Source organism: Acipenser ruthenus, chromosome 16 (assembly GCF_902713425.1).
Source record: "Acipenser ruthenus chromosome 16, fAciRut3.2 maternal haplotype, whole genome shotgun sequence".
Taxonomy (NCBI): domain Eukaryota; kingdom Metazoa; phylum Chordata; class Actinopteri; order Acipenseriformes; family Acipenseridae; genus Acipenser; species Acipenser ruthenus.
In genome coordinates, this window is record NC_081204.1 from 10,044,052 (window position 1) to 10,057,341 (window position 13,290).

General features: G+C 38.1%; 1 protein-coding gene across 12 annotated transcripts in view; it reads right to left on the minus strand.

Annotated features, from left to right (window-relative positions):
* Nucleotides 1-13,290, minus strand: part of LOC117412168 (dedicator of cytokinesis protein 3-like) — a 196,665-nt gene that overhangs the window by 20,504 nt on the left and 162,871 nt on the right. For 7 of the 12 annotated variants that reach the window (XM_058988763.1, XM_058988752.1, XM_058988754.1 and 4 more), the window contains 11 exons: nt 12,829-13,000; nt 12,085-12,182; nt 11,773-11,856; nt 10,655-10,755; nt 9,823-9,904; nt 7,667-7,837; nt 5,874-5,963; nt 3,622-3,814; nt 2,865-2,992; nt 1,679-1,825; nt 56-154 (listed from right to left, as the gene is read on the minus strand). In XM_058988763.1, the coding sequence (XP_058844746.1) occupies nt 56-154; nt 1,679-1,825; nt 2,865-2,992; nt 3,622-3,814; nt 5,874-5,963; nt 7,667-7,837; nt 9,823-9,904; nt 10,655-10,755; nt 11,773-11,856; nt 12,085-12,182; nt 12,829-13,000 (1,365 nt within the window). The remainder of the gene's footprint in view (nt 1-55; nt 155-1,678; nt 1,826-2,864; nt 2,993-3,621; nt 3,815-5,873; nt 5,964-7,666; nt 7,838-9,822; nt 9,905-10,654; nt 10,756-11,772; nt 11,857-12,084; nt 12,183-12,828; nt 13,001-13,290) is intronic. The other 5 variants (XM_058988761.1, XM_058988764.1, XM_058988760.1 and 2 more) reach the window with 2 other exon arrangements.

Here is a 13,290-nt window from a genome sequence, read left to right on the forward strand (position 1 = left end):
AGTAAAACCATCTCTCTTCTCCATGCAGGACTGCTAACCTTAATTTCACCCTTACCTTTAGCTCCTCTTTACTCTGGAAGTTGTCCAGTAGATGATGATAATGGATTTCCGACATCTGGCGAAGCAGAGATAACAGACAGGACACATACTCTCCCTGCCAATGATAAGCACTGTGTCAGCCAATCAGACTTTGGTAGAGTTATGCAAAGTAACCAGTAGCAGAAAGGGGTTGGGGGTGAAATGGACACAATGTTTATGGAAACTAAAAGAAACATAGAAAAACACTTAATACAGTTTTAAAGTATTTGCTGTAAGATCTAATCCAATAGGTATATTGTTTCTGTGTCTCTCATAATTAGCTTTAAAAAGGCCTGTTATTACTTTTTTAACAGTGCTTATGCTTTGTTAATGAAGATATAATTTCCCAAACGTTGACTGTAAAAAGTAACCTGAATTAGGCCTTTGAAATTAGATGGAGGGTAATGGGAGTAAATCTAATTAAAATGACCATACTAAAATTTACAAGCCTCTAGTCTCCTCACCTAACAGCCAGATCTGTTATCTGTCTTTTAGGGTTATAAATAAGGCTGGAGTTTTCCTTTACATTCACCCCATATTAGGATCTAATTTAGTGGCTAGTCTATCTTAAAACCATCCACTGCCTGACTAATGATTTTAATAGAAATGTTTGGATACAAGTGAGAACATTGACACATTATAGCTATTACTGACATGGATGATGGGCTGCCCTTCTGACCGGGTGAAATGGTTTTGGGGCACTGGGATTGCTCATGTCTAAAAGACTATGCAGGACCTTGGATGGCTCTTCCAACAGTACACACACCTACAAACACCATCTGGGGCAACTGGTTTCGTGCCATTTACTTTGTGACGATACAAACACAAATTGTAAAAGACATCAGTTTTGTTTTTTTTTTCTTTAAAGTACTGTTTTCAAAGTAACATGGAGGCAGTGGAAATGATGTATGGTGAATCTCAGTAGATTTATCTTTAAAGGAAAATAACTCCACTCCACCATTTACCAGCTCAACTGCCCTAAGTGCTTTTTGTGAAATGGCAAGAACAGCATAACTTCATGTTTTTAGTGACTATTGATTTTTAGGTTGCTAAGCAACTTATGATTACCAAGTTGTTGTTATTGTTGTTGTTTTTAAATCACCAGTTTTATTTTGGATAGCGTTACAAACATGTTTTTAACAAACAAAGTTTGCCCTTTTAGGAAAAGCCACAGGTTACATAACTACGTTTATCCCTGGATATTTTAAAAAGCATTAAAATCCCCAATGCTGCCCCTGTGTGGTTTTGTACAGCATAGCCTACAGTGGTTCATTAGCTCTTGAGTTCACCAAACAGCCCATGTTTTCACTTATTTATTATTTTTGTCGGTTCCTAGTTATTTATTTAAATTTGATTTAAGGCCTGATATATAATCACTACAGCAACAAAACAAGTGTTGTTGAGAAAACCCCCCTAGACTTTTAAATACAGGTGAGGAGCTCTGGCCTAAGATGGAGTGCAAAGCGATGGACTGAAACGATGAGGCAGCAAGCGGGAGGTCCATGCAGGAGCAGGAGCAGGAGTGTTGGGGGCGAGGAGTTACAGGGAAGCAAGAAGAAGAAAAAGAAGAAGAAAAAGAACCGGATTGTTAGTTACTAACAGTGATCTCAGCCGTGCACTGCGGGCAGCGCTGGCCTCTTACCGCCTCCTGAGACTGGGATTTACTCAAGATGGTGAGCAGAGTCTGGAGGAGGACGTCAAGGAGGCTCTCCACCATCATCTCCACCTCCTCCTGCACCGAGGTCTCCTGGAGGACAGAGACACATGGGTCACGCTACAAACAACATTACATTAAACAAGGGAGTAAAAAAAAAAAGAAGCAGCAGCTTTAAATAAGAGAAATACATTGATATTCTCTTCCGATAACTAAAACTTTAAAAGAGAACTTTATAACAGCTACATCCACTTGTTGTTTTCTTACCTGTTTAATATCCGATTAGGTGTTTATGGGTAATTCTCTATTGTGGTTTCTACTGAGATCACTATTTACCAGGCCAACTAAATAATGTATTTTTAAAAAGGTAGAATAAATAGGATGTACACAATTACATAATTTGATCATGTTTGTATCAATCATGGCATTGGGTTTCTAATTATTGTTTTGTTTCCATTTTTTATTACATCCTTGAAACTTTTTTTTTTTTAAGTTTGAGCTCAACAGGTTCATAGCAATATTTTCTCTACTGAAGACCAAACATGCTTCTAGTTAGTTCCCCACAAGGGCTTTTTGCATTATCAATGTGAGAGTTAAGGCAAGAGAGTTAAGACTCATTTCATTCTCTGTAATGAAACATAAATAAAAAATCCATAAGACTCATTGCATCATAAGACTTTACAGCCCAAAGGGGACTTTAGTGTAGCTATTGGGAGGCAGTTTGGTATTTAGCGTTTAGGATCTACACTCTGGCCAATTTAACTGTGGCCCTCCTCTTCATAATAATTGCCTACCCTGCACTGTAAAGTATAAGTGAGACAGAGTCCAGCAAGATAGATGTATCTTCTCAGTTGGACTGTACTGGGAATATTAAACAAGCCTTTGAACAAATATATTGCTGTACAAATGAAAGATAATTGACTATCATGTGTCAACATAGGTACATGATACAGTTACTTAGTCACAGACTTACCAAAACTCCAGAAAATAAGCTTAATCACTACATAAATGATAATGTGAGAAATGCGCCAATTTGATGTCATGCAAATAAGACACAAAATGTCAAAGGTTTCTTCCAGTGGGTTTGAAGTCTAAGTGTGTGCGAGTGGGGAGGGGAGAGAGTGCTGTTTACCAGTGAGCTGGTCTTGATGATGGAGAAGATGCTGCTGAGGATCCCTGAGCAGATGAGCAGCTCCTTCTGCTGCCGCAGGTGGAGGTGGATGTGATGGAGCACCACCGGGAGCAAGATGCGACGAGACTCTGTGTGAGAGAGAGGGAGGGAGGGAGAAAGAGAGAGAGAGGAGAGAGGGTTCAGTACGGGGCTGTCCAAAGCAGGCAAACACACAGCGGTAGTAGCCAGTCTAGATTCACTCTACAAAATGGGGACACATTATTCACATCAGTAAATCTACAGAGTTACTCTACCATAATACATTCAAGGATTTATTCACAGTAAAAGTAATTAAGAAACAATTACCGGTACCTGAAATCGATTCTGCCCTGCATACAGTTCAATGAAATAATGTTCATGCAAAAGTATTTTTATATTTTTGTCTGATTAGTTAATTGATTTCACAGTATACACACAAGCTTACCAGTAGTGTAAAGGTGCAGCAATCACCTTTCCTTTCAATTATTTCTTCCCTATATGAAATTCCTCATGCAATAGATTAAGATTACTGTGAAAGCAATTGCTTTACTGTCCAGGTACTTATTAGACTAAAATTATTTTACACTAATCAATAATATATTGTACTTTTCAGTAATTCATTTCTAAACTGCCTTTACTGGGAATCAATCCTGTGAGGGCTGTGAGCTACCTGCCAGGCAACCAGCATCTTTAATGATACATTAGTTATCTTATAAAATGGTCTTGGTGAATTGGCTACCTGGGAATGAGAAGAGTCGGCTGTCCACAGTGCGAGCGATTGACTGCAGCTTGACCACGTCCATGGACTGCCCGATGTGGACTGTACTGGGCATGCTCCCTAGCGTTCCCCGGACAAACTCTGCCACCTCCTGCACCGTGAACATCTGCAGCAGCTCATCGAAGATGGTAGGAAATGAGTTTAGAAGAGCCGCCTGGAAGAAAAGAGCAGAGATGTGAAGCCATTAGGGTTTCAGACAGCTGTGCTCTCCCTCTCTCTTCTCAATGACGTGGTTTGAGATATCTCACTTCATAGGGCTTTTTTATAATTAACTGAACAAGAATGCCATGAAGACCCTTAATTTACCCCAGATAGCACACAATATTGGACCACTGATTTTGGCCAACGTTTTGACAACCAACCAGTCTTGTGTGAGCTGCTGAGCAATGGCCCAGCTTTGGCCGGATCAAGGAGAACATGAGGCAGAATTCTCAACCTTTACAATCCAATGGATCGCTAACACACACACATTGTCTGCTACTAAAATAATTAAAAAAAAAAAAAAAAACACAACAGATGAGGCTATTTTAAAACAGCTTTTTTTGTGTTGGCAAACTAACTATGGGCCAACGTTAGCCCAACATTCATCAGTTTATAAATTTAAACATATGCACAAGCGCTCTTGAGACTCTCTCGAAGTCTTTTCCTCAGAGATTAACATCATCCTCAGATTACAAAGAGAGAGTTGAGGTAAGGTGCTTTAGTTATTTAATAAATTTTTCCCAACAATATTTATATATTTCAAGTTCCATCCTTTTAATAACCTCTGTATCCCCTAGGCTTTTTTCTTTTCTTTTACATCAATATTTGTAAACTTTAAATTTTCATTAAAGTATTAAGGTTCTAGGTTTTAATCATTTGTACCCTGCCATAAGATACAAAGATATTTTAAATAGCTTATTATTGTTATAATGTGGCCGCTGGTTGTTTTTTTGTTTTATTAATTATAAATAAGTAACAACACATTATGTTACAGATCACTAGCTATAGTTTACAGATTAATTACATGGTTATCAAGTGGTTCATTTTATTCACAGTCCGGTAAAGGTTCTTGCAGTATAGTACAGTGTAATTACAGAGATTAATATTCTTTCATTTACAGTGTACTCTGAAAACCTTCAGGCTTGATATCATGATAGGCAGATGTGTTGTCTTCAGAATCAAGGTAGTGAAAAAATTATCAAACTACTAATGGACTGATATTAAAAACAGAAATAGAATTTTTTGCTATTTCCCCTGCCTAGCTGATTTAATAATAAATACAATTATCAGAACAGCTTTCCAATAAAGCATTATATTATTATTATTGTTATTATTATCCATTTAGTAGATGTATTTATTTTAGTTATTTCAGCGTACTGGTTTAAATGTCCCAATATTAAAAACAACATAGTTAAATAATAATAATAATAATAATAATAATAATAATAATAATAATAATAATAATAATAATGTCTCAGCTAACTAAAAACAAAACTGTATACTTAAGCAATTAGACCCAAAACACCAGGTATTAAGGACCATCTGGGTGATAATGGGGCAAGAGACAAAAAAAATGTATATTGAACATATAGAGAACCATCTGCCAGGGTTGGATAACAATTGGATTCATGCTGGCCGATAACGTTGGGCCAACATTGGTGCAACAAGCAAAATGACAATGGGCCAAGGTTGGAAGCCAACATTGGCCCAATCTTACTTGTTACGCTGGCCCAACATTATTGCGCTATCTGGGGCTGATGAATTAATGATTGCAATCTATAATGCATCACATCTTGCATAGGATTTACATCACTTTAATATAGAATTATATTTTTTATTTAAATGTAACCCTAAATTAACATTTTCCAGGCTCCATATTGATTCCTGTACATGGAGAGACAGAAACCAGCTCTACAAATTCCTCCCTACTAGCGCCCTGAGAGCTATACTTGTAACACTATTTAGAAATGCCTTCTTGCAACGGTGATGACTCCCTGCCCTCAAATGGGTGATTGTCAAAGTAAAATCATTCTCTGTTATTGCATCCTGTACAATGCAATGACTTTGGAATGATTTGAAAGGGGCAGGCAGTTAAAGGATAACATTAAAAATGTTTCTTTGAGTGGGTGGGTGGGTAGGTGGTTTCAGAGGGGTGAATGGTAGAAAGTGCAATTTTGCTAATGACACCCTTGATATATCAGGGTTGGGCACAAGGGGGCACTGCTACTTACAGATAAAGGCGATGGCCTTGGAGCGTTCCCGCTCCAGGGCTGCACACAGTTCTCTGCTCCGATTGCCTGTCCATGTGGCGGCTGGGGGCCCTGAGACGGATTGTGGGATAGTGGGGGAGTTGTCAAAAATACAAATAAAAAGGTGGCAAACAAAAGGAGCAAATAAAAAACAAACATATTAAACAAAAAAAAAACAAAAAAAAAAAACACCACATACACAAAAGAGCTTTATTTAATGATACAATAAATAAAATAATTAATAAGGAAGATAGCAGGTTCTGCCTTTGTGTGGTACTGGCGAATGTTTGCAAGGAGCGTGACTGACTGTGATCGCAACACACACAGTACAGTGGATTTGGTCTAGTACCTGCTTCTCAGGCAATCAAGGCCTAGTACAGTATGTTGTGCAGGTTCCTTTTATGTAACTTGAAAAGTCAGTTTGATTGGATCTGGAATGTACCCATAAACTTTTCAAATATGAAGTCACTACCTCAAATGGTTTCTGAGATACAAGGCTTTGACACTGTGGTGGCAGCAGCTTTATAAGTTACAACAGGGTTCATTTTTCTTGTACGCTACCACCATTGAACTTGACGGAGAGAATCACAGAATACAGCTGTGCACCAAGTATGAAGCCAAAAAATCATGTTTGGCAGCAATCTTAGGTCACAGGTCAAAGTGAAGGAGGATGATAAGTGCCTGAGGAGTTTCCATATCACTGAAACTATAAAAGTTGCAAGCTGATATGGTTTATTGAAATTCATTCAAACTCCCCTCATCAGGTTTTAATAAGTATGTAATATTATGTCTTGATTGTCAAGCTAGAGAAGGATAGAATAAAGAATTTGTGGGTTGTGAAGTACAGTAAATATAGTCTGACATCTGTTTTCATTTATATCCACAAGGAGGCATTCTCTGCACTTACAAATGTGCCCCCTGTTTGTATTAAACGAGGATGATATCTTCACATTTGTGACTGTGCTAAGGCACCTCTCATTAATACACAAGAAGATTACTTGAAGATAAAAACAATTACTGAATATACCACTTGGGTTGTGTGAGTAAATTGAAGACTTTAGGAGAATGCCCACAGAACGACTAAGAAAGAAAGACAATAATATGAAAAGAATCTGAGCAACCTTTGACATTTTTCTAGAAGGAGACTCTAGCTCAATTGTATTTCATTAAAATCACTCAAGGTTACAATGAACAATACAGTATGAGATTGCTGAAAGCTATTATACTATATATGGAATGCTAGTTTTACACTTAAGGTGGATTTTAATAATAATGCGTTTCTGGATAACAATAAAAGTAAGCCCATAGCCTCAATACTTATTTACCACCTCACCCACGGTCTCTCTCTCTCACACACACACACAAGAAGATAGACACATTTTTAATAGCTTGTGACTACTCCTGCCTTCTACAAGTACAACTTTTGCTGCCCCTGATAAAATGTTGCCTGGATTCTCTCATGTTGTTTTGCTTGGCTTTGCTATGTATACTTTTAGAATTTGTAGGGAAGTACAAAAAAAATCATGAGTGTACCTTCACCAATTCAGCTCAGAACATAGAAGTACCCAAGATTCCAAAAGAATGAAAATGTGTATTACCTTTAGTGCTTCTGTGATGTGGAACAATTTACCTGATTTGGCTAGGCCAAATGCCAATACTCTAATATTGCACTTGTATGTAGTTATTAAGTGTGTTTCATGTTGTAAGCCCCAGTCAATGTGATGGTACATCTCAATGATCTCCTATGTAAAATAAATCAGTAAGGTCGGACTGACCTGTGTAAAGATGAGGGTTTCGGAGCTACGGCTGTCCAGGCTCAGCACGAAACGGATGGACTGGAAGAGCTCCTGGATGCTCAGCCTGAACTGATCCTCCTCCATCCCGCAGGTGGCTCGAGAGTAGAGGATCCGCGACTGGACAATGAACTTGAACAGGTACTCCAGAGCCTAGATGGGAGGGAAAGGTGGATAAAATCGGCTGGGGTCCTGTGTCACTGGGAACTAGATGTGCTATGAGCAGCCAATTTCTTAATGGAATATGGACAGCTAATAATCAACAACCAATAAAGTCTTTAGTCTAGCATTTGTTTTTGGGTAGCTAGCTATACGAGTCTAATTGGGCACCAGGTAGATTAATTGATAAATGAATGTTTAACTGAAGCTCGCAAAACTGAGGGCCACGGCAATTAATTATCGATGAATTGTTGCATCTCTCCTGGGAACTACTAAGCGTAAAGCACTACTGTGACACAGCATAGCGAAACCCACTGTAAAAAAAACAAAAACATTTTTGCTCTGCTTTATTTCAATGAAATTGATATATTTGTAACTATTTAAACTCTTCATCAGTATTGCACAGGTTTGTACCATGTGTCTAGTTGTTGCATTGTTTCCAGTTGGCCCTTGTGAAAACGAGGTATGTCCTGAAAACACATTTGCAAACAAAATGAATGTGTCCTGCTGGGTGGCTAAAGAACATCCCCGGAAATACACTTTCTGAACTAATATGCAGAATTAATTAGGCATAAAATAGCACAGCATCTGAACTCAACGATGGATTTATGTTATTAATGTTATCTATTTGTATCTCTGCAACAAAACTAGTTTTCATTAATTCATTATAATGTGTTGTAATAGAAGTCCAAATTCACTCTAAAGGAAACTGGCTTTGTTCTTCTAAAATTATACCCATCCTTTTTCTCAGACTACAGTTTCCAGATGGGAGTCTAACAGTTACACAATACATTTTTCAAATAAGCAGTAGCATGCACAGTAACCAAGCGGTCTACTCTCTCGTGAGATTAGATTGCAGTGACTGCAGGGAGATCAGTGGTTAACAGAAGACAGGAAACTCAACAGAAGAGATTTCTTTCGATAACATTTTAGTTCATATATTACCAATTTAATGTCTACTGGTTAATGTCATCATGGCCTGTAAGTGTCTTATGCAAGCTTTTTAATAAAAGTCAATGGCTTTTGATAAATTACCAGTACCAATATTGCAAACAGGCAGGATTCAATTTAATAAATAAAAAAGCCAAAAAATGTTTCCTTAAAATTATGATTCATATTAAAACTTGTAATAGAAGTTAGTATATCTCTACAAATGAAGTGATATCATGTATTTATAGGAGCACATTTAATAATAGATTACAGTATATGTCACAATGCTCAGGCCGTGTAAATATTTAATTCTTATTGCTAGCTAAGCAGAGCTTGACTTGCATACATTAGTAATCATGGTATTCATGCTTTTGAATTCGCCACAGCTTGTATACTGTTAAATGTATTCAAATAAATATATAGAGAGATTTAGTAAGCATTTCCTTTATTTGTGATTTAGCTACTGTGCATTATTCAAAGCGTTTTTTCTTCTCTGTATGAAGTTTACTTACCCCCTTTTTGTGAAAATAAATACATAAATAAAACACAAATAAGCTGTTCATTTTAGGGCTCTTGAGCTCTCCATCTGTCCCACTGGTGCATCTCTGACCCCTAGTCATGTGCATCACCACTTAAGTACAGTAAGAATTGGTATTGCAAATGCTACACGTTCCTTTTACGTGACATATTAATAACAGGTTTTATTCTATTAACCGAGGACTGCAATAAATAGACAGTTACATGGGACACACTGTAGCCTAGACTTCTATCTATATAACCAACACTTTGTGAGTTTAAATGGTATACTGTACAGCACACTTTCAATCAAATTGCTTGCTTGGAAACAGCTTCATCTGCTAGTAGATGGTGAGAAAATGAGTCATGTTCAATTGGGACAAAGGCCACTATTACATTTTAAACCTGATGCTTATTTAGAGGAATTTCATGGCATTAGAGAGATCTTCTGCAGATGTACAGGAACATTGTCTCTCTCTCTCCCTCTCTCAATATCTGAAGCCATTTCCAGGTATTCCCAAAGTGACACCTACCCTCATGGCCTCCTGGATGTGGTCCTGGCGAATAACTTCGGCCGAGCGATCCATGTACCACTTCAGACAGTGGATCAGCTCCCTGCAAACCAGACACAGTGTCAGCACTGTCTACCAAATCACATACATAAAGAAAGCTCCAGGTTACTCTGCACAATAATGATGCTTAGCAATTGAAAGTTACATTAAAAAGGGTTTTAGTACATTAAAAAGGCTTTCAGGATGTCTTTACAAGTTGGTGGTGGGGTGAGGTGGGGGGGACATTGCTGAAGACTCTAGCGCAATTACTTGAAACATTGATTGATGTTTCTGATGGATTGAAAGAGAAGTTAACAGGTTCTCGCTCTGACAGATACCATCAAAACTGCTCTAATGGATTTGATACCTTTATGCATCTACCCTATAAGACACTTGCTTAACTTTGACTGATGGCTTCAACTAAAACAGCTAAAATCTTGGGACTACCCAAAGGCCTGCATCCACCATTCTTAGATAACTATCTAATACAACATTTGACTACAGTATCTTGTAATTCAGGATATTGTAATATCAAGGTACCAACATAAGTACAAAGAATGAGTAGCCTTTGTATCATTTTATTTGTATTCATGTATTTTCTCTTTAAGATAGTACATTAATACATTTGTCTTACAGCCACAAAAATCTAACATGAACAACACAACTCAACATTCTTCTACCATTCCGACAGGTAGCTAGTACAATATGGAAGGGTTTTCCAGATGATTTGAGAGTTGATCCCATTTCAAGCCCAAGGCCTCTAGCCGCTGAGCCATTTGATCTTAAGTTGCCTTCCTGTGCTCATGTGACTTACTTGTAAGCCAGTGCTCCTGCAAAGTGCTTCTGGATGTAAGTGTCCATGACTGGCCGAAAATGATAGTACTTACTATCCCGGAGTAGATTGATGATGAACACCTAGAACACAGAAAGAGACAGAAAGAGACATGTGACTTCTAGTCTGACCTGTGAACTTACTATGATTGAGAATCTGAATCTGAAACAAATGACATTAACCCACTGGTGTCTTCTACAGACACGAGGCCCCCAAAATAGCTCAGGACCTTGGATCTTACTTCCGCTGCTGTAAATGCTTGAACATATTTTACAAAGCCAGGCTGTATTTATAATTGTCCATATATGGGTTTCGCTAGTGTCTCGTTGCAATAAGCTAGTCTGGGAAACTGTGGCACTGATATTCTAAGCTCTAAGCTTCAATCAGCTATGTCCATTAAATCATTGTACTGAGATGTCAGGCTGGTAGTCAAAGCTATCTGAATCTTGTGTCTCCCAGTTTTCACTGGGTTATTACTAATAACATTTTAAAATGCAATGGCCTACCCAATCGGAGTCATACTGCAGAAAATGACATCAAACCAATGTACCTCTGTATATTGCAACATTCATTTTTAATACTGGTGCCCTGCATAGAGCAGGCTTTATTTCTTAGTCCTTTAAGATTGTGTCAATGACTGCATTAGCTCATGTGCCGAACTATACATGTGGCAGCTTCTACCTAATATACCATAAAGCAATGGAAGAGGATTACATGTTAAGCATCAGCAATGACGTCTCTGTTATTTAAACCCTGACTTCTATTAAGCTTCTAACAGCAAAAGAATATTCAAGAAACTCATGCCTCGGGGGCAATGAGCCATGACAGTGGGCCTGATTTTCAAATTGACAGATAGGTGCATGCAAGTCTACCGTGTACCTGTGGGGTTTTATTAATCTCTCAAGACAAGAAACAGCCTAACATACCAACCATGAAAAGGTTTCATCTGCAATACAGCTCTGTTAAATGTTAAGAGTTGATCCTTAATCATAAATTCTGTGGTAAACCTTATGTCAGGCAGGCAGACGTGTTGGTCAATGTCTTCATCAGTGTAAACATTTGTTGACTTGACTAATTCTGATTTCTTAGTCTTTACTTACCAACGACTGGAAAACCAGAGGCCCGTATTTGTCTGTGTTGTCATCTAGAATGGAAAACAGTGTATCTAAAATATCCTGAAGGAACTAGAAAAGAGAGGAGATATTATAACAACAAGTCAGTTAGCCAAATGGCAGATTCAAAGCATTTTTGTAAAAAACAACAACTATTAAGTATATTACAGTATGTTGCTTACAGTGGTTACAAACACATTCACGTACTATATGGTCGATAATGGATACTGACAAGCTTATATCTCAGTTCTTCAAAGTAAAAAAAAACTTGGACATACAAAGTTATAAGGGGCTCCTTACTTTAACAATTTCCTCTCCACTGACATGCCGCAGCCTTCCCAGGATGTCCATCAGTCTGTCTGGGTGAGCCTTCCACTTCAGCAGGGCCAGGAGATCCACTGAAAGCAACCAGGTCAGATAATGAGAGTGCTGGCTAGAAGAACAGCCATTGAGGAGGCATCAAAGTGTATTGGATACCATCAAAATCACGAGAAGTATCTGTGCATTCAACTTCTATGTTTAACAAGAAAGGCAAACATTAAGACTGCAGTTATTATACTTTTAAATTGAATTTAGGATTTTTTTCCCCTGCACTTTTAAAAGCCTTCTCATAATGTATAATTACTATATTCACCTAAGGTCCCTGATTCATGTTGCGCCCACTTTTTTTTCCTGGGAGTCTATGCTATGCTACAAAGACGAACAGCCTCTCTTTGTTCCACTGCTTGTGACATAGTGTTCAAGTTTACATGGTGTAAAGTTTTGGAAAAACGGTACAATATTAATGATAAAAATAATGCTTATGTAACCGCAACTGTTTTTTTTACAGGGCATGTCAACCTGAAATTGTATTGGAATTGTACATTGCTACAGTATCCATATTGTTATTGAAAAAAGTCTTAAGCACCCAGCGGTTTTAACTTATACAGAAACCCAGACTCCCACTTTGGAGTGTTGTTTGCTTATCCAAAAGAGCCGGGCTCCAAGCAGAGCTCATAAGACTGTTCCCACAAGCAGAGCGGTCCGGCTGTATCAGGAAGTTACCGTTCTGTGTGAGCTTGGTGGAGGAGAGCTGGGTGGAGATCCAGAGCATCTCTTTGGCACTGCGCTGAAAGATAAGGCTGGACGGGATGTTGGGACAGCCATTGAAATCCTCCTTACAGCAAGGCAGGCCCAGGTAGAGTGCTTGGTTACTGAAGGTGCTGTTCTCATCACACTGCAAGCCACAAATCAACATGGGAAATCGTTACATACCATTACTGAGTGAACATAAAAATGCACTTCACTTTTCAAACTGTTCAAAACTTCCTGATGTAAATATAAACATTGAGGGCTAAGGCAGCATTTTAAGAAGTACAATAGATTTGTTATAATAATTAATTGCTTATGAGACGGTGACTTTTTTCCTCAGTAATAAGCAACATTTCTACATCCAAGCCTTCATCTGAAGATCTATAAAATGTCTCCTCTCTAGTTATCAACACTCACAGTCTCGGAAATCTGGAT